The 23630-nt window shown below is 40.6% G+C and overlaps 1 protein-coding gene and 1 long non-coding RNA gene across 2 annotated transcripts; both read left to right on the top strand.

The window, feature by feature from the left end:
* Window positions 1–4173: 4173 nt before the first annotated feature.
* LOC134570573 (keratin, type II cytoskeletal cochleal-like) lies at window positions 4174–7934 on the top strand. Its single transcript, XM_063428513.1, has 7 exons — window positions 4174–4680; window positions 5500–5708; window positions 5912–5972; window positions 6075–6170; window positions 6402–6566; window positions 7393–7518; window positions 7710–7934. Exons 1-7 carry the CDS (start codon window positions 4228–4230, stop codon window positions 7932–7934), a joined length of 1335 nt encoding a protein of 444 aa, XP_063284583.1. The 5' UTR covers window positions 4174–4227.
* Window positions 7935–11240: 3306 nt separating this feature from the next.
* LOC134570589 (uncharacterized) lies at window positions 11241–12250 on the top strand. The gene is made up of 2 exons (XR_010085155.1): window positions 11241–11271; window positions 11834–12250. It is a non-coding gene; the product is annotated as an uncharacterized LOC134570589 (long non-coding RNA).
* Window positions 12251–23630: the final 11380 nt, after the last annotated feature.

Below are 23630 nucleotides of genomic sequence, written 5' to 3' on the forward strand. Positions count from 1 at the left end.
AACTGTCTGGACAGAGCGTCTGCTTTAGTGTTGCGATCACCTGGCCTATAGGTGATAATATAATTGAAATGGGACAAAAACAGTGACCACCTAGCCTGCCTAGAAGACAATCTTTTAGCCTCACTAAGGTAGGATAGGTTCTTGTGATCCGTAAATATGAGGATGGGATCCTTAGTTCCTTCTAACAAATGTCTCCATTCTTTGAGTGCTAAAATAATAGCAAGGATTTTGCGATTACCCACATCATAATTATTTTCTGCTTTGGACATTTGTTTGGAAAAGAAACCACAAGGATGCAATGGCTTTTCAGGCGACTCTCTTTGGGATAAGACAGCACCTACCCCGATATAGGAAGCATAAACTTCAAGAATATAGGGCAGTGAGGGGAGAGGATGCTGTAAAATAGGTGCAGATGCGAACGTAGTTTTAAGAAATTCAAAAGCCTGAAGTGCCTCAGGAGACCAGTATTGCCATCCTTTTTTGTCATACGGGTGATAGGCGCTACAATAGAGGAAAAACCTCTAATAAAGCGTCTATAATAGTTAGAGAAACCAAGAAAACGCTGAATGGCTTTCAAACCTTGTGGTAGAGGCCATTCTATGACAGCAGAAAGCTTCTGGGGATCCATACGAAAACCTTTAGCGGAAATCAAATATCCCAAAAACTGGACTTCGGATTGGTCGAATAGACATTTTTCCAGTTTACAATAAAGACCATTAGCAAGAAGGGTCTTCAGAACTGTTGTAACATGTCTGTAATGAGTGTGTAAATCTGTAGAGTATATTAATATGTCGTCCAAGTACACAATTACAAATGTGTGAATAAAGTCTCTTAAGATGTCATTAATAAATTCTTGAAATACTGCTGGGGCATTACATAGACCAAATGGCTTCACAGTATACTCGTAATGGCCAGATCTAGTGTTGAATGCCGTCTTCCATTCGCGGTCTTTCTTAATACGTATTAAATTGTATGCACCTCTAAGATCCAATTTAGTGAATACAGTAGCATGTTTTAGCCTGTCAAATTATTCCGTGATTAAAGGTATAGGGTATGCATTTTTTATGGTGATTTTATTTAGACCTCTATAATCGATGCACGGTCTTTAATCACCTTCGTTCTTCGATACAAAGAAGAACCCCGCTCCAGCTGGAGAAGAGGATCTCCTAGTAAACCCCTTTTCAATAGCACAATCGTAGGGTCTGTGAGGCGGTAATTTGTCAGCCTCCCTTTTATCGAAGACAGACTTGAGAAATAAGTACTGAGGGGGTATTAAAGTAGACAAAGGAGGAGTAGTTGGAATATTAATAGAACTCAAAGGGGTGATTTCAATAGCACAAGACTCGTGGCAGTCTTCACTCCATGATTTTATTTGCACTGACTCCCAGTCGAAAATGGGATTGTGAGCACGTAACCATGGGTACCCTAACACGACGTTAGAAGAGGGAGAGGTAATGACCTGGAACTGAATGGTTTTAAAACCCCTGTATACATGTGTAACGGTACAGTTTCATGAGTAACAACTGGAGAACTTAATGGTCTACCATCTATGGCCTCAACGGCCAAGGGTATCTCCTTCTCTCTGATGGGAATGTTGTTTTTCTTAACAAAACCAGAGTCTATGAAATTTTCAGCTGCCCCGGAGTCAACCAGAGCGTATAAGTGCTCAGCTATGCAACTCTCTCCCATATGTAAAGAAACAGGGAGAAGCAAACGGTTAGGAGGCAATTTCGGAGACTTAGATATCACACCCAAGGCCAGTCCCCTATAAGGTCTTAGGTGCAAGAGTTTTCCGGAGGCAAAGGACATACCTTTACCATATGGTCTCTCCTACCACAGTATAGACAGAGTCCGTCCCTTCTCCTATGTAATTTTTCAGTATCAGAGAGTTTGGCAACCCCTAATTGCATGGGTTCCTCCTCCGATACTTTAACACTCTCAGGTTTATCAACTCTGGGGTTAATAGGTGTAACCAAACGTCTATTCCTGTTCTTAGTATAGAGCCTGTCGCGAATCCTATTATCTATATCAATGAGGTAGTCAATAAGGTCCTCTAATGCAATAGGAAGCTCCTTAGCTGCTACCTCATCCAATATAGTTTCCGATAAAACTTCCATGAATGCAGTAGTTAACCCATTGTTGGTCCAATCTACCTGTGAAGCAAGGGTACAAAACTGAATAGCATAGACAGCCACAGACCTAGAACCCTGTTTAATTCTCATTAACGCTCTTGCAGCATTTTTTGAACTTTTCGTTGTGTCAAAAGTTCAAAAGAAAACTATTGAAATCTTGCACCATACGACCATTAGCCTCCCAAATAGGATTTGCCCACTCAAGTGCTTTATCGGTAAGCTGGTGCATAAGGAATCCCACCTTAGACCTTTCTGTGGGAAAGGAACGTGGATACATCTCAAAGTGGAATTCTATTTAATTAATGAAACCTCTGCATGTCTTAGAGTCCCCTCCATACCTAGGAGGAGGTGTTAAATGTGCCGAAGTATTAGGCAAAGTAGATACTTCAGGAAGAAGAGGTGTAGGAGGGTTAGGTGTGGTTGCTGGAATAGTTCTAGATAAGAGCGTCTGGAGAGCCTGGGCTATCTGATCCATACGGTGATCCTGCTCTACAAATCTAGCCTCATGAGACGCCATCTGCTGAGCCAAATCTGCGGGGTCCATGGCCCTATCGTAATGTAACGAAAATATACCCCAACACGCAGGATTCAACTAAACAGAAGACAACACAGAGGGGAGATATGTCTATCGGACTTTAGAGTGGCCGGACTCAACGTATATAGGAGAAGTACAGAGTCAGGAGCGATCCGAGGTCAAGGGCACAAAGAGACAGCGTAAACTAGGACTAGCCGGGGTCTGGTACACAGTAAACAGCAAGCCAGCAAACAGAACAGATAAGGATAAAGAGATAACGTAGTCAGAAAACAAAGCCAAGGTCAAGTACGAAGGAACACAACAGAATACAACAAGCGTTAAAGGGAACTGAAACAGAAACCACGATAGAGCAAGGAACTAAGGAAAAAAGGTGAGTATATATATCTTAACATCTATTTTGATTGGTCCCTGTCAAATCCACGCCCCCAAAAGGTAAGTGTTTGGGGAGTGTGGCATGACAGGGACCAATGGGAGGCCTTTGCCAATTTAGACTCCCACTGTTCCTTTAAGAGCGCACCCGAGACCCGGCGGCGCGCTCTTAGAGTCAGGCGGGACACGTGACCGCTTCTCGTGGTCACTGTCCGCCTTCCTGTTGCAGCCGTTGAATGAGCCGCGTGCGGCTCGTGCAGCAGCAGGGCCGCGCGCGGCTTGAACAGAGGACCCCAGCCGGCCCCTGGAAAGGGTAAGTACCGCTACAGCAGGTCCCTATTAATATAAAAATACAGTTAGAACAATATTTTTAAAATATTTTTCAAAATATTTATTTATTTCATTTTTTTCAATTTACTTATTGATTATTTTTATTATATAATTATATATATGTAAAATTAACGTCATTCTAAGTGTATTTTAATATTAATAGACATATAATTATATATATATATATATATGTATATATATATATATATATATATATATATATTAATATTAAAATACACTTTTATTAATGTTGTATGTATGTGTATGTGTATATAAAAGTACTTAGATTATATATATGATCCGAGTACTTTTACTTACTTTATTAAACTTTTTTATTAATTTTAATAAGGCAGGCCCCCTGCAGTCAGTGCATAAGCTGGCTATTCCAGCCATGTGATCGCAAAGGCCGTATGGCTGGGGGGGGGCGGCGGTTCGGGCAGAGGAGGTGTGCCTGAGCTCCCAGGCAGACCCCAGGATTGCAACTGCCGTTGGGGGAAGGTCAGGGACCAGGTAAGTACAAAGAATGGCGGGAACATTCTATGCCGCCCTCCGGCGTTTTGGACCAAACAAAATGGAAGTCATAGAATGCCCACCGACCTTAAGGGGTTAAACTAAAGGAAGCCAACAATAAATGCATTTAGCTTTGATGACATAGGTGTGTTAGTTTTATTTCCATGAAATCAGACAGCAATAATATTCCCAAACAATGATCATAGCAGCTAATAACATTATTTTGGGTGAACGAGCCAACACCCATTTGAAGTATAAAAAGAGTGAGTTTTTGCCTAGAAGATGTAAATCGCCTGAGCAGACTTAACGTGATCTCTACATCCTTACATCTGATCTGCAAGGAGTAACATCATGTCTCATCACTCCATCCTTGGTACCTCTGGACACAAGCACTTCAGCTCCTGTTCAATGGCTTCTCCTAAACATGGCAGCTCTTACCACACATTATCTCACTCCTCCAAATCAGCAGCTCATGGTCATAAGACCCTGCATTGCTTCAGCAGCAGAAGTGCCAATAGTATGGGTTCCAGGGGAAACAAGATCTCAATGGGAAGCTGCCATTCTGGGAAAACTGGACACGGATCTGGACATGGATCTGGATATGGATCTGGTTTCAGTATTGGAGGTATTGGTTATGGATTTGGGGGATCTGGTTGCTCTGGAGGTATCAACAACGTTACTGTGAACCAAGGTCTTCTGGCTCCTCTCAACCTGGAGATAGACCCAAGCATTCAGCGAGTGAGGACTGAAGAGAAGAATCAGATTAGAGGACTGAATGACAAATTTGCTTCTTTCATTGACAAGGTGAGATAATTTTAATGAATACGTGGACTAAAGAAATAACGGAATTTGCAGTATGCGGATGTGCTATTCCTTCTTAAAATAGTTATGCAGAGGGAAAACAAGGGGAAAAGTTGCTTAATTTTACACTTCTATAGCCATATTTGGTTTAAACTGGTATCAGTCAGTGTTTTTACGTCTAAATTTCAAGAGGTTATGAGACAACAAAATTAAACTAGTTTGCAGTTTACATCAAAATAGTGTGCTTTCAGGAGTATTTTTTGCTGCAGAAGCCAATGTCTACCAATACCAGCACTTTTATATATTTTTTTTATGAATTAAATATTATATAATGCAATCTAAGTATGTGCAATGTAATTACAGCTAGATCTACAATAAGTGTTAACTATTGTTATTGAAGAGAAACTATTTTATCTAGATATGCTATTAAAGAACGAGCTACTAACTTCTGAATGTTTTGGGATAAAAGTAATGTCTAGAACAGGGTTAGGCAACCTTCAGCATCCAGATGTTGTGGACTACATTACCTATAATGCTCTTACAGTCATAATGCTGGCAAATCATCAAGGGAGATGTTTTCCACAACATCTAGAGAGCCAAAGGATGCCCATCTCTGGTCTAGAGACTTGTATGGGTTATAACAATTTCTATTGCAGTCTAATATTAATAATAATAAAAATAATATTTTCATTACATGTTGAAATAATTCATGCTTCTATGTCACTTGTAGTACAGTTTGCACATTTTCTAAGATATTATTAGACACCTTGTACTAAATATATATGGTTTCTAACAAAAAGTATAAAATTATTTTTTTTCTAGGTTAGATTTTTGGAACAGCAGAATAAAATGCTGGAGACAAAGTGGTCTTTATTACAAGAACAGAGAAGTGCCCACTTTCAGATAGAACCACTGTTTGAGGCTTTTATTGGTAACCTCAGGAGACAGCTGGAGAGTCTGGGATGTGAAAGAGAACGTCTGGACTCAGAAAGGAACAGTATGGAGCAATCTGTGGAAGAACTAAGGAGAAGGTATGCTGCTATTTTGGATAGTTCAGAATATAATAAATAAATAAATAAATAAATACATATATTAAATTAATTCACTAGTACTGCAACACCATGGAGTTATTGAGATATATCATCATATATATCCAACACATTAAGTTCCGTAATAAAAAGCACCCTGTATATTTAGAATTCTGTTTGCTTGTTATTAATGTTTAACGTTCTAGATATGAAGAAGAAGTGAGCAGACGCACTGCTGCAGAGAATGAGTTTGTTGGAATAAAGAGGGTGAGTGATATCACACATAAATTGAATCTATATATAAAAGAATAACAAATATAAACAGATATCTATAATTTTACTGTTACTATGCATTCATCTCTTCTTCAGGATGTGGACGCAGCTTTTATGAATAGAGCGGAATTACAAGGAAAGGCTGATTCCCTGAATGAAGAGATCAATTTCTTGAGGACTCTGTATGATGCGGTAAATATAGTTTCACTTTTCTCTGTTGCTAATTTGGAAAGATTTAATATCCATGACATCAATCATTGTACAAGGAATGCAAAACAAATATGAAGTATAGTTACAACCCCAAATATATCTAAGTATGTCAGATTAGAATGCCTTTATGTTAATAAGAAGTTATTATACGTGAGAAAATAGAAAATAGAGGATTTTACAACCATGCCTCGTCTGTTCTTTGTATCCTTATAGGAAATAGCCCAGCTCCAGGCTCAGATCTCAGACACCTCAGTGGTTGTGTCCATGGATAACAGTCGGGATCTGGACCTGGATGGAATCATTGCTGAGGTCAGATCTCAATATGAGGACATTGCTAACAGGAGCAGAGCTGAGGCGGAGGCCACGTACCAGTCACGGGTGAGTCTATCCAATTCAAATCATGCAGATCATTACCTATAAAAAATGTTTCTATAAGAAGGCCGTAGACAGCCCACCCCTCACCTACTACGGGGCAACGACCCCCAAGAAAACCCACCCTCCTCCCCCCCCCTCCTTTTTTTTTTTCTCTTTCTTGTCACTCAGCCCATTCACTCTTCCCTCCTCCACCAAGCCTAAACGCCCTAGAACCAATCCTAAAGAAAGAATACAACCAAAGATATAAACCCCTCACACCCCAGGCGACCGACCACAATCACTAGCACTCAAACACCTTATCTCCAACACCAAACCACAAACCCCTGACGAAGACCACCAAGCGCTACAGTTACTTCACCACCGACCCCTGAAAGGGGGAAAGGAACCTCCACCCTACACCCCCACACTCCTCTATCCTACACCAACAGCGCCCACAGATCACTACAAAGACTCACCAGAACATCACAAGGTAACAGACGCAGAAACTAGGCCAAATAAGACACAAGATAGAGGACTGGCACACTAAGGCCTCCTGTACCCCATCCCTTTGAGTTCTGTACCCTCCCCCCCCCCCAGTCCTGGAGCAGCAAAAAAGTATAATACAAGACGATAAAAGAGGCTCCGACACCCACCCAACCCAGACTTACAAAGAAGCCTACCATGAGCACATCACTACTTGTTTGCACATGTTATATGCACTATGTAACAGGAATGTTAACCCCCTGTTTTTTTCTTCTGTACCCTTCCCCCTTTACAAACAAAAATATTACAAAAATAAAGAATTAAAAAAAAAATGTTTCTATACTAAGTTTGCTTTTGCCTTTGGCAGTTTGAGGAGCTTCAGACAGCGGCAGGAAGAAATGGGAACAATCTGCAGAGCAGCAGAGATGAGATCTGTGAATTAAATCGTGCGATTCAGAGACTAAGAGGAGAAATCGACAATGTGAAAGCACAGGTAAAACAGGTTTTACTTCAAGTCAGTTAACCAGGTAATTAAAGAGATAAAATCAAATAAATTTAGATTCAGCAAAATCAGCACTACAGTTGCTATTGTTAACGTTTCCCAACTGTATTCCTTTTAAACAGTTACTCTCAAAAACAGAAGTGTAAGTACAAGTAATGTATTAATGTATAAAAACATTTCAGCGCTCTTCACTTGAATCTGCAATAAATGAAGCTGAGGATCGTGGGGAATCTGCTGTCAGAGATGCCAAGAACAAGCTTTCTGAGTTGGAAGGTGCTCTACAGAAGGCCAAGCAGGAAATGGCACGCCAACTGCGAGAATACCAGGAGCTGATGAATGTGAAACTGGCTCTGGATATTGAGATTGCCACCTACAGGAAGATGCTGGAAGGAGAGGAGGGCAGGTGAGTGCAATATCCTACTGAGAATTTACTAGGTATTCATACAAACCGTACATTCATCAGGTTTCTAACTGTGGACGTACAGCTCTATGTTCCTATATGTTCTCATCATTGAGTCTTTTAGCAGGTTACATTTTAGTAGCAATCTCTTAATCTCAACATCTCAGTTCTTCAATCTGCTCTTTATTGTTTTATTCTATAATAGTAATCTTCTGCATCAAGTCTTAATCTCTAAAACAATGCACCTGTATCAGACATTATAGCAGTACTTCCCTTGATTTGTAATACATGTTTACTTATCCCCATAATAACAAATATGTGTTTGTGAGAAAGTTGTGGAAATAGCAACAAGCATTAAAGGAGAACTAGAAATTAGAAAGACAAATATAAGCTTTGAATGTTCGAGGTACTCCTAGCTATTTAGATTCATGCCCCTCTTTCTAACTCAAATAAAAGAGTTTCACTTACCTTAAATCCCATTCCATGACATTCTTTCTAAGGCCGCCATTCCATCCCTGTCTGAGATCATAATTACTGAATATCTTAACCAATATTCTGTAGATAAGCATTCAGGGCCTACTGAGCACATAGATATAGATATCTCCACACTGTGCCAATCAGCATCTCTTCATAGAAATGCCTTTTTCCAATACATCTTTATGGAGAGCATACAGCATCTTCACACACAGCCTGAGGATTCTAAACATCAGCCTTGCCAGGCTTGCAGCTTCTAGAGGAACGATTTAAACATTGCCTTTTAACAGACAAGGCAGTGTTTACATTGTGGAGACTGCAGTGAAGTCTCATTTCATCTAAACACTATATTGAGTTACAGTTTTTCTGGTGCTAAGAGTTCCAATTTAAAAGATAGTATTAAATGGTATCTGGATATTAAAGGTACACTATAGTCACCTATACAACTTCAGCTCAATTAAGTGATCTGCGTGCATTGTCCCTCCCTTCAGAGAAACTGCTATGTTTACATAGCAGGGTTAATCCAACTTCTAGTGGCTGTCTTCCTGACAACCGCTAGAGGCGTTTCTGCAACACTGGATGCAAAATTTGCATCCAGCGAGTAGAGAGTCCTTAGGAAAGCATTGAGAAATGCTTTCCTATAGACAATTTGAATGCGTGCGCGGCACTTGCAGCACATGCGCATTCCGCTCCACTCGGGAGCTGATGTCGGCGGTGGAGGAGAGGACACCAGCGCCGAGGGAGCCAGGCACTGGATAAAGGTAAGTGGCTAAAGGGGTTTTAACACCTTTAGCACCACGGGAGGGGGACCCTTAGGGTGAGAGTCCCCCAAGGATTACCGTATATACTCGAGTATAAGCCGACCCGAATATAAGCCGAGGCCCCTAATTTTACCCCCAAAAACTGGGAAAACTTATTGACTCGAGTATAAGACTAGGGTGGGAAATGCAGCAGCTGCTGGTAAATTTCTAAATAAAATTAGATCCTTAAAAAATTATATTAATTGAATATTTATTTACAGTGTGTATATATAATGAATGCAGTGTGTGTATGAGAATGCAGTGTGTGTGTATGAGAATGTAGTGTGTGTATGAGTGCAGTGTGTATATGAGTGCAGTGTGTATAGGAATGCAGTGTGTGTATATGAATTCAGTGTGTGTGTATGAGAATGCTGTGTGTATGAGTGCAGTGTGTGTGTATGAGAATGCTGTGTATGAGTGCAGTGTGTGTGTGTATGAGTGCAGTGTGTGTGTATGAATGCAGTGTGTGTATGAGAATGCTGTGTGTGTGTATGAGTGCAGTGTGTGTGTATGAGTGCAGCGTGTGTATGAATGCAGCGTGTGTATGAATGCAGCGTGTGTATGAATGCAGCGTGTGTATGAATGCAGTGTGTGTGTATGAATGCAGCATGTGTGTATGAATGCTGTGTGTATGAGTGCAGTGTGTGTGTATGAATGCAGTGTGTGTGTATGAATGCAGTGTGTGTGTATGAGAATGCTGTGTGTGTATGAGAATGCTGTGTGTATGAATGCAGTGTGTATGAGTGCAGTGTGTGTATGTGTGTGTGTAATGCAGAGTGTGATGCAGAGCCTTGGTGGGGGGTGGGCATTTTTATTTTTTAATTATTATTTTAATATTTATTTTTGTTTCATTACATTTTTTATTTTATTATTATTTTTTATTTTATTATTATTTTTATTTTATTATTTTTATTTTTTTATTATTATTATTACATATTACATATTTACATATTAAATATTACATATTTATTATTAATATACATACATTATTACATATTAATATACATACATTATTACATATTATTACATATTACATATTTACATATTAAATATTACATATTTATTATTAATATACATACATTTTTTTTGTCCCCCCTCCCTGCTTGCTAGCTGGCCAGGGAGGGGGGGCTCTCCTTCCCTGGTGGTCCAGTGGATGGGCACTGTGTAGGAGGGGGCTGTGGGGGCTGCAGAGAGATGTTACTTACCTTTCCTGCAGCTCCTGTCAGCTCTCTCCTCCTCCGCCGGTCCGTTCAGCACCTCGGTCAGCTCCCAGTGTAAATCTTGTGAGAGCCGCGGCTCTCGCGAGATTTACACTGTGAGCTGACAGAAGAGGTGAACGGACCGGCGGAGGAGGAGAGAGCTGACAGGAGCTGCAGGAAGGTAAGTAACATCTCTCTGCAGCCCCACAGCCCCTGTCTGTATTATGGCAATGCAAATTGCCATAATACAGACAATTGACTCGAGTATAAGCCGAGTTGGGGTTTTTCAGCACAAAAAATGTGCTGAAAAACTCGGCTTATACTCGAGTATATACGGTATATAATGTCAGGAAAACGGGGCTGTGATCCTTTAATTATTGGTGCTATATCTCATGTTGTCTTTATTTAAAAGAACAATTTTTTTTACAAAAGGAATATGGAATATATTCTTGCTAATTTGTATTGGGTCATGTGACCGGACTGTCTACATGATACCCTTTATAAGCTATGTATATACTTATTTTGGTATACAGGACTGAGGCCTCACAGGCAGCCAAAACATTATTTTTCTTGGGGATGACAGACTCCCAGTAAACATTTGGCACATACCAGCTGTTTTAACCTTTATTCCATACTGGTTACAAAGTAGAACACATATTACAGATGTAGTAACTCACTAAGGTTCTAATTAAAAAAAAAAAATACATTTGAAATAGAATCCCAAATGTTAAAGAGCTATACATTTAAAATCAAATGCCATTACATTATTACCACTTATTATTCTGACGAAATGTGAGAAAGTCATTTAGTGCTAAACTAATACTTTTTATGTTTTGTTTTAGGTTGACTGCGCATGACTCTGTTAATATATGTAAGTGAGGCAATATTTAAACAATTTAATTAAATGTTAACGAGGACATATGCATACATAGATTAAGCGTGTAACTCACTTGTTAATGTCACACTTTAAATTCTGAATAAGGTACACTGTCACTTTCCTCTTTCCAGTGTTAAATTGATCTATACATTGTTTTACACTGTAGGCAATGTTAGTAACAATTGCTGATTATCATGTAACACACAAACACGTGGTCACCCACACATACATATACAAATGTGCTTAGTAATATGCTTACTCTATATGTGTAATAGATCTTAATGTAAAATTTTAAGTAAAATTCAGACTATAATAAAACACATTTTAATAGTAATTTTAAGAACTCTGATTCTTCAAACTTTTTTTAATTTAATGTTTTTTTTATTTGCAAATTGTCCCTCGTTATGTATATTTTTCTCTATATTTCATTTTTATTACAGACCTAAAATGGCTGCTTCTTTGGTTTAAGATTTCAGTCCAGTCAAGTACACATAGTTACATCTCTACATCCATGTTTTTCAGCAAATGTTTAATATTCTACATTCATGTCTTTCAGCTGTGCTACATTCTAGCACTGGAGGAAAATCCAGCTCAGGAGGGAAGTCCCATGGTACAAGTGATCATAAGGGAGGATTCAGTGCAAGCAGTGGGAGGGGCTTTAGCCACCTCTCCAAAAGCAAACATAGCTCTGGCCACGGACACCACTGCTAAAGTAGAAGCTAGCCACGCCTCTACATATATTAGTGCAAAAGTGAAAGTATAGATTGTAGTGAAATCACTGGCACTATATATTATCAATCTGCTATATTGATCTGTTTGGTATTCACTATCCATAGATCATTCTCATTTGCAAACTCAAAATATTTCTATTCCCCATCTTCTCTTAGGATAATCCTCACTCATATGTTGTAAATATAAGCTTTACTACCTACCTGTACTGTTTCTCTTCAATAAAATTGTATTCATTCAACAATGCTTGATAACATTGTGTTTATTGTAAATTGTTTAAGAATTAACACATTATGGCATTATGTGTCATAGGAAGATTTATTTAAGGCGATAAAAAAATCTATACGATTAAATACTAGATTGTGGTGTTGCACATTTCATCATGGCCTTGATTTAATATTTTTAGATAAGCTTTTTAAAAGATTCAATATATTTTTTTATAAACTTTTAAAATTTCATTTTGTTAAACATAATTAGATTTTACACAAAATACAAAACACACGGTGAAAAGATAATGAACAGGCACTGGTGCTACAATCACCTTAGTGGGCCACAATAAACCACTAAAATAAACACAAGTGATAAAATAAGACAAAATGGCGAGAGCACTCTATAAAGAAAAATATTACCCACTTTGAGGATAACACTGAAAAAAAGAAAACATAATATAGGGTAATAACGTCAAATAAACCAAATAAAAATGGATTCATTGAACTCACATACACTGAGCCAATTGGAAGCTGGCTCAATCTAAGCGCCTTGAACAGAAATAATCCTATGGACTGGAACAGGAAATTTCTTGATGGGTATCTTCCCAGTATTGGTGCAAAAAACAGGAACGCAGGTTGAAGATTGCACACAAACTTTTAATATAAACTAGTTAAAACAAAACTTTATAAAACAAATTATAGAAATAAGGAAAGTCCCATAAATATGGAAAACGTCCCAAAATGTCCTCATGTTCCACCTTAAGCGTTTCGGCACAAAGCCTTCATCAGAGGTGCTATACTCTGTTCAGGCGAGGAGTTCCTTTTAAACCTAATTTGGCGCCGTTTTCGCCGTCTTACCGGCACTTTACTTCCGGGTTCTGACGTCAGGACGCGTCCTGCGTCATCACGTCCTGACGTTACTTCCGTTTTCGTCGAGAATGACGTGTGGGAACCGTCATTAGAAAAAGTCCATACATTTTCAATATAGAGAACGTAAAGATTACCAAATAAGCCCATACAAGCAAAGAAGGGAAGAAAAAGGAAAACATATCATAATAAATAATACTTAAACAACTTTGTCCCACATAATATAGTGTTAAGTGAGCTAAAGCATAATACAATATAAAATATTAAAAGGTATAATTTCACAAATTGAAATTTAAAATATATAAGAAAGAATATATATATATATATATATATATATATATATATATATATATAAAATATAAAATATTTAAATTACTGCTTCTTAAAAGTAAAATAGAAAAGTTAAATATATTTATTAATTTCAAAGTCAACATTCAGACCATTTGGGAGCATGGTGTCCAGCTCGAACATCCATTTCATCTCTGCATATCCTAGTGTATTCTTTATCCCCACCTCTCCAGTGGGTTTTAATCATGTCAATCCCTATAAATTCTATACCTCTCGGGTCCCCGTTGTGTACTTCAGCAAAATGTTTAGATACATTATGGTTCAGAAATTTACGTTTAATGTTATATATGTGCTCTCTAATCCGGATTTTTAAATTACGTATTGTCTTGCCAATGTATTGAAAACCACATTGGCAAGTGAGTAAATAAATTATCCCTTTACTTGAACAATTAATAAATGTATTTATTTTGTATTCTTTTTTGGTAACCAGTGATACAAACTGGGAAACCGTTTTATTTTTATTTGTTCTAAATGAACAACCCTGGCATGTACCACAATAATGGAAACCTTTACTTCCTTTTAAAAATGATTTATCTTCTATTTTTTCTTTATCTAAAAAACTTTTTGTTAATATCTGTTTAAAATTATTCGCCCCCCTAAAAATACATTTTGGTTTAGAGTTTAAAAAAGGAACTGCTTCTGAATCTTCTTTTAATACATGCCAGTGTTTTCTGATTATCCTTTGCAAAATTCCATTATTGGAGCTAAAATTAAAGATAAAAGGAATTGTTTTATTCTCATATTGCTTATTTTCAAATTCTTGTTTCTTATATTTCAGAAGAGGCTGTCTCTAGTGATGTACCGAACTGTCCGCCGGCGAACAGTTCCTGGCGAAATTAGCGTGTTCGCGTTCGCCGCGGCAGGCGGACACATGCGCAGTTCGATCCGCCCCCTATTCGTCATCATTGGGCAAACTTTGACCCTGTGCCTCTCGGTCAGCAGACACATTCCAGCCAATCAGCAGCACTCCCTCCCTTCCACACCCTCCAACCTCCCTCCCAGCATCCATTTTCGATTCATTCGGAAGATGCATGCTTAGTGAGAGGAGGGAAAGTTTAGCTGCTGCTGATTAGATAGGGACATTGATAGCTAGGCTATGGTATTCAGTGTCCACTACAATCCTGAAGGACTCATCTGATCTCTGCTGTAAGGACAGCACCCCAAAAAGCCCTTTTTAGGGCTATAACATCAGGCTGCTTTTTTTTTTTTTTTCCTGTGTAATGTAATTGCAGGTGCCTGCCTGCCAGCTTCTGTGTGAGGTTCACATTGGATACTGTGCCTACTTGCCCAGTGCCACCACTCATATCTGTTTTAACAATTGGTTAAGCTTTAGATTTAAAATAAATATTTTTTTTCACTGTAATAGAAGAGCAGTTGCCTGCCTGCCAGCTTCTGTGTGAGGTTCACATTGGATACTGTGCCCACTTGCCCAGTGCCACCACTCATATCTGTTTTAACAATTGGTTAAGCTTTAGATTTAAAATAAATAATTTTTTTTCACTGTAATAGAAGAGCAGTTGCCTGCCTGCCAGCTTCTGTGTCAGGTTGGATGCCTTGCCCATTTGCACAGTCAGTGCCACCACTCATATCTGTTTTAACAATTGGTTAAGCTTTAGATTTTAAATAAATATTTTTTTTCACTGTAATAGAAGAGCAGTTGCCTGCCTGCCAGCTTCTGTGTGAGGTTCACATTGGATACTGTGCCCACTAGCCCAGTGCCACCACTCATATCTGTTTTAACAATTGGTTAAGCTTTAGATTTAAAATAAATATTTTTTTTTCACTGTAATAGAAGAGCAGTTGCCTGCCTGCCAGCTTCTGTGTCAGGTTGGATGCCTTGCCCATTTGCACAGTCAGTGCCACCACTCATATCTGTTTTAACAATAGCTTAAGCTTTAGATTTTAAAGAAATCATTTTTTTTCACTGTAATAGAAGATCAGTTAGTTGTCTGCAAGCATCTGGGTGTCAGGCCTACTTCAGCGTGTGCTCTGCAGACCTGTGCCAGCGTGCTTTGACAGTTGCCAATCATATCTGGTGTGTCTTTAGCGTGCTTTTACAAAGAAAAAAGGTTTCCAGTGTAAGCTAATAGCAGACAGTCAGTGTCCTTCAAGCGGCTCTGTCAGGCCTTCCTTCAGCGTGTGCCCTGCACAACCCTGCCAGCGTACTTTGACAGTTGCCACTCATATCTTGTGTCTCTATAGCGTGCTTTTACAACCAAAATTTTGTTTCCACTGTAATAGAAGAGCAGTTGCCTGCCTGCCAGCTTCTGTGTGAGGTTCACATTGGATACTGTGCCTACTTGCCCAGTGCCACCACTCATATCTGTTTTAACAATTGGTTAAGCTTTACATTTAAAATAAATATTTTTTTTTCACTGTAATAGAAGAGCAGTTAGTTGTCTGCAAGCGTCTGGGTGTCAGGCCTACTTCAGCGTGTGCTCTGCAGACCTGTGCCAGCGTGCTTTGACAGTTGCCACTCATATCTTGTGTCTCTATGGCGTGCTTTTACAACCAAAATGTTGTTTCCACTGTAATAGAAGAGCAGTTGCCTGCCTGCCAGCTTCTGTGTGAGGTTCACATTGGATACTGTGCCTACTTGCCCAGTGCCACCACTCATATCTGTTTTAACAATTGGTTAAGCTTTACATTTAAAATAAATATTTTTTTTTCACTGTAATAGAAGAGCAGTTAGTTGTCTGCAAGCGTCTGGGTGTCAGGCCTACTTCAGCGTGTGCTCTGCAGACCTGTGCCAGCGTGCTTTGACAGTTGCCACTCATATCTTGTGTCTCTATAGCGTGCTTTTACAACCAAAATTTTGTTTCCACTGTAATAGAAGAGCAGTTGCCTGCCTGCCAGCTTCTGTGTGAGGTTCACATTGGATACTGTGCCTACTTGCCCAGTGCCACCACTCATATCTGTTTTAACAATTGGTTAAGCTTTACATTTAAAATAAATATTTTTTTTTCACTGTAATAGAAGAGCAGTTAGTTGTCTGCAAGCGTCTGGGTGTCAGGCCTACTTCAGCGTGTGCTCTGCAGACCTGTGCCAGCGTGCTTTGACAGTTGCCACTCATATCTTGTGTCTCTATGGCGTGCTTTTACAACCAAAATGTTGTTTCCACTGTAATAGAAGAGCAGTTGCCTGCCTGCCAGCTTCTGTGTGTGGTTCACATTGGATACTGTGCCTACTTGCCCAGTGCCACCACTCATATCTGTTTTAACAATTGGTTAAGCTTTACATTTTAAAGAAATCATTTTTTTTCACTGTAATAGAAGATCAGTTAGTTGTCTGCAAGCGTCTGGGTGTCAGGCCTACTTCAGCGTGTGCTCTGTAGACCTGTTCCAGCGTGCTTTGACAGTTGCCAATCATATTTGGTTTCTCTATAGCGTGCTTTTAAAACCAAAATTTGTTTTTCACTGTTATAGATTTAATAGCAGTTACTTGTCTTCAAGCGGGTGTCTCAGGCCTACAGTGTGTGCTCTGCAGAACTGTTCCAGTGCACATTGCCAATCATATCTGGTGTCTCTATAGCGTGCATTTAAAACCAAAATTTGTTTTTCACTGTTATAGATTGAATAGCAGTTACTTGTCTTCAAGCGGGTGTCTCAGGCCTACAGTGTGTGCTCTGCAGAACTGTTCCAGTGCACATTGCCAATCATATCTGGTGTCTCTATAGCGTGCTTTTAAAACCAAAATTTGTTTTTCACTGTTATAGATTGAATAGCAGTTACTTGTCTTCAAGCGGGTGTCTCAGGCCTACAGTGTGTGCTCTGCAGAACTGTTCCAGTGCACATTGCCAATCATATCTGGTGTCTCTATAGCGTGCTTTTAAAACCAAAATTTGTTTTTCACTGTTATAGATTGAATAGCAGTTACTTGTCTTCAAGCGGCTCTGTCAGTCCTTCCTTCAGCGTGTGCTCTGCAGAACTGTTCCAGTGCACATTGCCAATTTATGTTGTACTCATTAGAACCAAACACTGTGGGGTGATTTCACGAAGGACCACACGACGGAACAGGATCTGATTTTTAGGGTCCATCAAATTGAAAAGGAGGATTTGGTATTTATTCTTATATCTGCTGTCAGTACACAGAAAAAGTTTAAATATTTCTTGTTCTACGTTCTCTGCAACTCCACGCACCGACTCATCCAATACGTGAAGATCTGGGGTTTCTCTGACTCTCCTCAGTAGTGTATCAAACAGAGTCTGCACTGTGGTAACACGGACATCTTCAGGACATAACTCAACTATTTGCAGATAGGCAGTCTGCAGCTTCTCTTTTTCACCTATTCTCTTCTTTCTCTTATGCGTATTCTTGTCTATATGCAGGTGGTCTCTTGCCTTTCTTTTAACCAATTTGTTCCTTCCATATGGTTTCAAAAGATCTCTGGCATCATTACTTTCAACGCAAATAACGTCATCATAGTTAGTCTCCTCATTATTCACCGGGAAGAGAGTGTTTGCACTGACTACCCACAGCATGCTCTTGCCATTGCCTACTCCACCTTCAACGACAGGGTGCAAGTCCCAAGGAGAACTGGATATCGGCAAAGTGGTGTGTGACAACGGAAAAAATTTGATAGCGGCATTGAAGTTGGGCAAGTTGACACATGTGCCGTGCATGGCACATGTGTGTAATCTGATCGTACAATGCTTTGTGCATAAGTACACAGGCTTACAGGACGTCCTGAAGCAGGCCAGGAAGGTGTGTGGCCATTTCAGGCGTTCCTACACGGCCATGGCTCACTTTGCCGATATCCAGCGGCGAAACAACATGCCAGTGAGGCGCTTGATTTGCGACAGCCCTACACGTTGGAATTCAACACTCCTAATGTTCGACCGCCTGCTCCAACAAGAAAAAGCTGTTAATGAATATTTGTATGACCGGGGTGCTAGGACAGCCTCTGGGGAGCTGGGAATTTTTTTGCCACGTTACTGGACGCTCATGCGCAATGCCTGTAGGCTCATGCGTCCTTTTGAGGAGGTGACAAACCTAGTCAGTCGCAGTTGTGTGTGTGCGTGTGTATGGCTGTCTGCCTGTGTGTGTGTGTGTGACAGGGTGAAGATTTCTTGCACATGGGTGTGACAGGGTGAAGATTTCTTGCACAGGGCGCCCAAAGGCCTAAGGCTGGCCCTGCGCATGGGTCAGTGGCTCTGCACCAGACTTCCCTCCAATTGATCAAAGTTAAAGGATTTCAAGTGGACTGATTACAATTACAGGGCCTCTAAAGAGTCCTGTATTGTTATTTGTCGTCACTACCTTCCCGCGTCAGGAGTGGGTCATTTGCGCCCCTGCTGCCTTCCTTGCATGTGGTAGCTGTTTGTCAGGGATTTGTCAATCCATATCTGCCAAGTGACCCTATGTAGGGGTAACAGTCCCTATTCTGCTCTGTGTCAGTGTGTATCATGGTCTCTGTGGACAGGGAACAGTCTCTATTCTGCTCTGTGTCAGTGTGTATCAGGGGTTTTGAGGACAGGTGTCAATCCATATCTGCCAAGTGACCCTATGTATATCTGCTGTCAGTACACAGGAAAAGTTTAAATATTTATTGTTCTACGTTCTCTGCAACTCCACGCACCGACTCATCCAATACGTGAAGATCTGGGGTTTCTCTGACTCTCCTCAGTAGTGTATCAAACAGAGTCTGCACTGTGGTAACACGGACATCTTCAGGACATAACTCAACTATTTGCAGATAGGCAGTCTGCAGCTTCTCTTTCACCTGTTCTCTTCTTTCTCTTATGCGTATTCTTGTCTATATGCAGGTGGTCTCTTGCCTTTCTTTTAACCAATTCGTTCCTTCCATATGGTTTCAAAAGATCTCTGGCATCATTACTTTCAACGCAAATAACGTCATCATAGTTAGTCTCCTCATTATTCACCGGGAAGAGAGTGTTTGCACTGACTACCCACAGCATGCTCTTGCCATTGCCTACTCCACCTTCAACGACAGGGTGCAAGTCCCAAGGAGAAGGATCATTCACTTTATTTGTCTTTATTTCACAAGTAGTGCCTGGAACATCCTCATGGGTCACAAGATGTAAATCTGGACTAATGTCAACCCCAGGGTCTGGAAAATCATCAATTTGAAATTTTTCGAATAATCCCAGTGGGCTGCCACATTCTTCCTCCTCTGATGGTATTAAAGTTTGCAGAGATTCACTATGGGGTGGTGTCAAGCATTTTGGAGAACAATTAAGCATCTCCATCCCAATACGTTTCAAATGTCCTATCAGCTCTTCCACCCTATGCGATACTATGGGAAGGCTACCCGTGACGTCATTACTAACGGCCCTATTTCACGCAGACACTCTGCGTCAGTGTGTATCATGGTCTCTGTGGACAGGGAACAGTCTCTATTCTGCTCTGTGTCAGTGTGTATCAGGGGTTTTGAGGACAGGTGTCAATCCATATCTGCCAAGTGACCCTATGTAGGGGGAACAGTCCCTATTCTGCTCTGTGTCAGTGTGTATCATGGTCTCTGTGGACGGTGAACAGTCTCTATTCTGCTCTGTGTCAGTGTGTATCATGGTCTCTGTGGACAGGGAACAGTCTCTATTCTGCTCTGTGTCAGTGTGTATCAGGGGTTTTGAGGACAGGTGTCAATCCATATCTGCCAAGTGACCCTATGTAGGGGGAACAGTCCCTATTCTGCTCTGTGTCAGTGTGTATCAGGGGTTTTGAGGACAGGTGTCAATCCATATCTGCCAAGTGACCCTATGTAGGGGGAACTGTCCCTATTCTGCTCTGTGTCAGTGTGTATCATGGTCTCTGTGGACAGGGAACAGTCTCTATTCTGCTCTGTGTCAGTGTGTATCAGGGGTTTTGAGGACAGGTGTCAATCCATATCTGCCAAGTGACCCTATGTAGGGGGTACAGTCCCTATTCTGCTCTTTGTCAGTGTGTATCATGGTCTCTGTGGACGGTGAACAGTCTCTATTCTGCTCTGTGTCAGTGTGTATCATGGTCTCTGTGGACAGGGGACAGTCTCTATTCTGCTCTGTGTCAGTGTGTATCAGGGGTTTTGAGGACAGGTGTCAATCCATATCTGCCAAGTGACCCTATGTAGGGGGAACAGTCCCTATTCTGCTCTGTGTCAGTGTGTATCAGGGGTTTTGAGGACAGGTGTCCATCCATATCTGCCAAGTGACCCTATGTAGGGGGAACAGTCCCTATTCTGCTCTGTGTCAGTGTGTATCATGGTCTCTGTAGACAGGGAACAGTCTCTATTCTGCTCTGTGTCAGTGTGTATCAGGGGTTTTGAGGACAGGTGTCAATCCATATCTGCCAAGTGACCCTATGTAGGGGGAACAGTCCCTATTCTGCTCTGTGTCAGTGTGTATCATGGTCTCTGTGGACAGGGAACAGTCTCTATTCTGCTCTGTGTCAGTGTGTATCAGGGGTTTTGAGGACAGGTGTCAATCCATATCTGCCAAGTGACCCTATGTAGGGGGTACAGTCCCTATTCTGCTCTTTGTCAGTGTGTATCATGGTCTCTGTGGACGGTCAACAGTCTCTATTCTGCTCTGTGTCAGTGTGTATCATGGTCTCTGTGGACAGGGAACAGTCTCTATTCTGCTCTGTGTCAGTGTGTATCAGGGGTTTTGAGGACAGGTGTCAATCCATATCTGCCAAGTGACCCTATGTAGGGGGAACAGTCTCTATTCTGCTCTGTGTCAGTGTGTATCATGGTCTCTGTGGACAGGGAACAGTCTCTATACTGCTCTGTGTCAGTGTGTATCAGGGGTTTTGAGGACAGGTGTTGTTATGGTACTTTTTAAAAGTAAACCAAAATGTTCAAATGTCTATCTGTTCCTGTCCAAATCAATAAAATTAAATTGCGTATATACGCTGAAGTAATTAAGTCTGACACACAAGGTTCAGGTTAAAATAACTTCGAGAAAGTTTATTGGCAAGTGAAGAAAAAGCGGGCGCGCAGGCCCTTTTAAGAGGCATTTTGCGTCATCATTGATTATTAGAATATCAGCAAATAAACATCATCAATTGGATTAATTGTTAAATGTCGGTGTTAGTGTCTTACCTATTGGTTCAAAAATAAAGAGGTTAGTCCCGTGCCCACCCATCAGAGGTGGGATTATTCTGGACACGGGTGGGGATAAGGGGGTCCTAAGCGTCATTTTACACGGTCAATAATATCAGGCTTCATGTCCAGGTGCAAGGTCTCTTATGAATAGAACATTTCATTACTACTGTGTTCTGTGGCCTTCAAACTATACTATCTTACAAGTTCTAAGGAGTAGCCAGCAAGTCTTAAGGAGTACCCAGCACCTCCTGGCATTTGTCCTTGTAGGAAAACACAGTCTTTGTCTACTGTATTAATTGGGTTGAGAAGTTCAGTCACGTAATGTAGTTTTAAAATGAACAAGTTAAGTCATGAGGACAAAATGGAGGATTTGAAGAAGTCAGGTTAGGAGGACAAAATGGAGGATTGTCACAATATAAGGTTAAAATGGAGTTAGTACAATAATTCAATACAAGTACAATAAGGATTTTCAATAATTCCACATCAGTCCCCCCTATGAAATGTTAGATTCTAAGAGATAAAACTTTATTATGTTAGTATCAGAAGACGTGTTAACCCAAAGGCACAGAAACCCCGTGGCCGCTAGCTAGGTGTTAATGCAAAGTGCAAGTCTGTCCCTAGAGCTGACCCTAATAGGCTAACTCATCCATCAGTATGGCTCTCGAACACTTCACACCCATGGGTGTCCCATGGCAGCTAACTCACCACTTCTCCGCACGGGGCCTTTACCATTCACTGACAGATGCTGTCCCTAAGCTAGTCCCTTCCTAGAATTCCTGCACTTTATCAACAAAAGGGAATGTTTGCAGCGGCAGACAGGGTGAATTGATGTCTTGGGACTCTTGGTCATCAACTTCGAGATGGGTGAAAGTGGGTGCCGCTTGGTCAACAGTCTTCATGAGGGATTTTCTCAGACATGGGAGGATACAACAAAAGAGAAGAGCAAAAATAAAAAGAAAAATTAGTATAGCCATACCAATCTGCATTAAAGCCTTTTGCCATCCTGTCATCCAAACAAACCATCTTTCCCAGGGATCTTTTATCCCAGAATTCCTTTTTAACTCTTCAGACAGGTCATTTAATTTTTCTATGGCTAGTGTAACTTTACCATTAGGGCCTGTGTTTTCTGGGATATATGTACAACATGTCATGGTGTCGGGCAAAATTTTACAAACCCCTCCTTTTTCGGCTAAGATCATATCTAGGGCCATTCTATTCTGGAAAGTCATTTGGGATGTGGCCTGCAACTGTTCGGCCAACCCCTGGAGGGCGTCTCTGGTGTAATTAACAAAACGCTGTTGGTTATAATAAATGTAATTTATCCAATTTAAATTCTTGTTTGCGGTAACTATGGTAAAAATTGATTCAAATCCTGCAGCAACTTCATCCCTTGCTTTAAACTCATTGGGCACCCCCCTGGGCACTCCAATGGCATCAATATACACATGAGGATCAAAACTTCCTTTCACTGGGGCGTCACGTTTAACCTTAGTGTGGCTGGACTCATGGGTGTTGAGGTGTGTGTCAGAGATAATGTGTATAGGCATAATGGCCTTAGTCAAAGTACACTCCCCCCACCATTCCGTGTCCATTCTGGATCTTAGCTGTAAATCCCCACACAACCAGTAAATGTCTCCTAGTGACCTAGTGTGATGTTGCAGCAAGCGTACAGGGACAGTTCTGTATGTAGCACAATAACCTTTGGAAAAGTTACCTACAAATTTACCAATACCATCGTACATGGCATAGCAAGTGTAATTACCTTTATATACGGTAATACCATCAGGGGGTTTGACATCTTTGGCTAGAAGAGGATACTCCTTTGTCCATGCAATGCATATGGACCTGTTAAAATTATAGTGATAGGCAAAAAGGCTTAAAACACATTCTTCTATATCTACGGGTAGGATTAAAGGTACGGTACCCAGGTGAGGCCGGGCACCGCCACACACATAACATGCAGTTCTATTATGCTTATTAGCATTATATTTCATCCATTCTAACCATAAATTTACATCATTAAAACCTGTTTCAGCGGCCATGGTATCTTCAAAAGTGGGGTTAGCAATGGCCATCATGTCTTGAAAGGTCTGGATATGAGGTTTTAATGGGTTAGGGACCATATGGGTGGCCCCTTGCCACTCAGAAGAGTTGCA

The sequence above is a fragment of the Pelobates fuscus genome, chromosome 1 (assembly GCF_036172605.1).
Source record: "Pelobates fuscus isolate aPelFus1 chromosome 1, aPelFus1.pri, whole genome shotgun sequence".
NCBI lineage: Eukaryota > Metazoa > Chordata > Amphibia > Anura > Pelobatidae > Pelobates > Pelobates fuscus.

Bases quoted from the DNA above. Each gene is read 5' to 3' on its own strand.
- LOC134570573 (XM_063428513.1), top strand. From the start codon at position 4,228: ATGTCTCATCACTCCATCCTTGGTACCTCTGGACACAAGCACTTCAGC. The intron at 5,709-5,911 runs GTATGCTGCTAT...TTAACGTTCTAG, and splicing joins GTGGAAGAACTAAGGAGAAG to ATATGAAGAAGAAGTGAGCA. The intron at 7,519-7,709 runs GTAAAACAGGTT...AAAACATTTCAG, and splicing joins TCGACAATGTGAAAGCACAG to CGCTCTTCACTTGAATCTGC.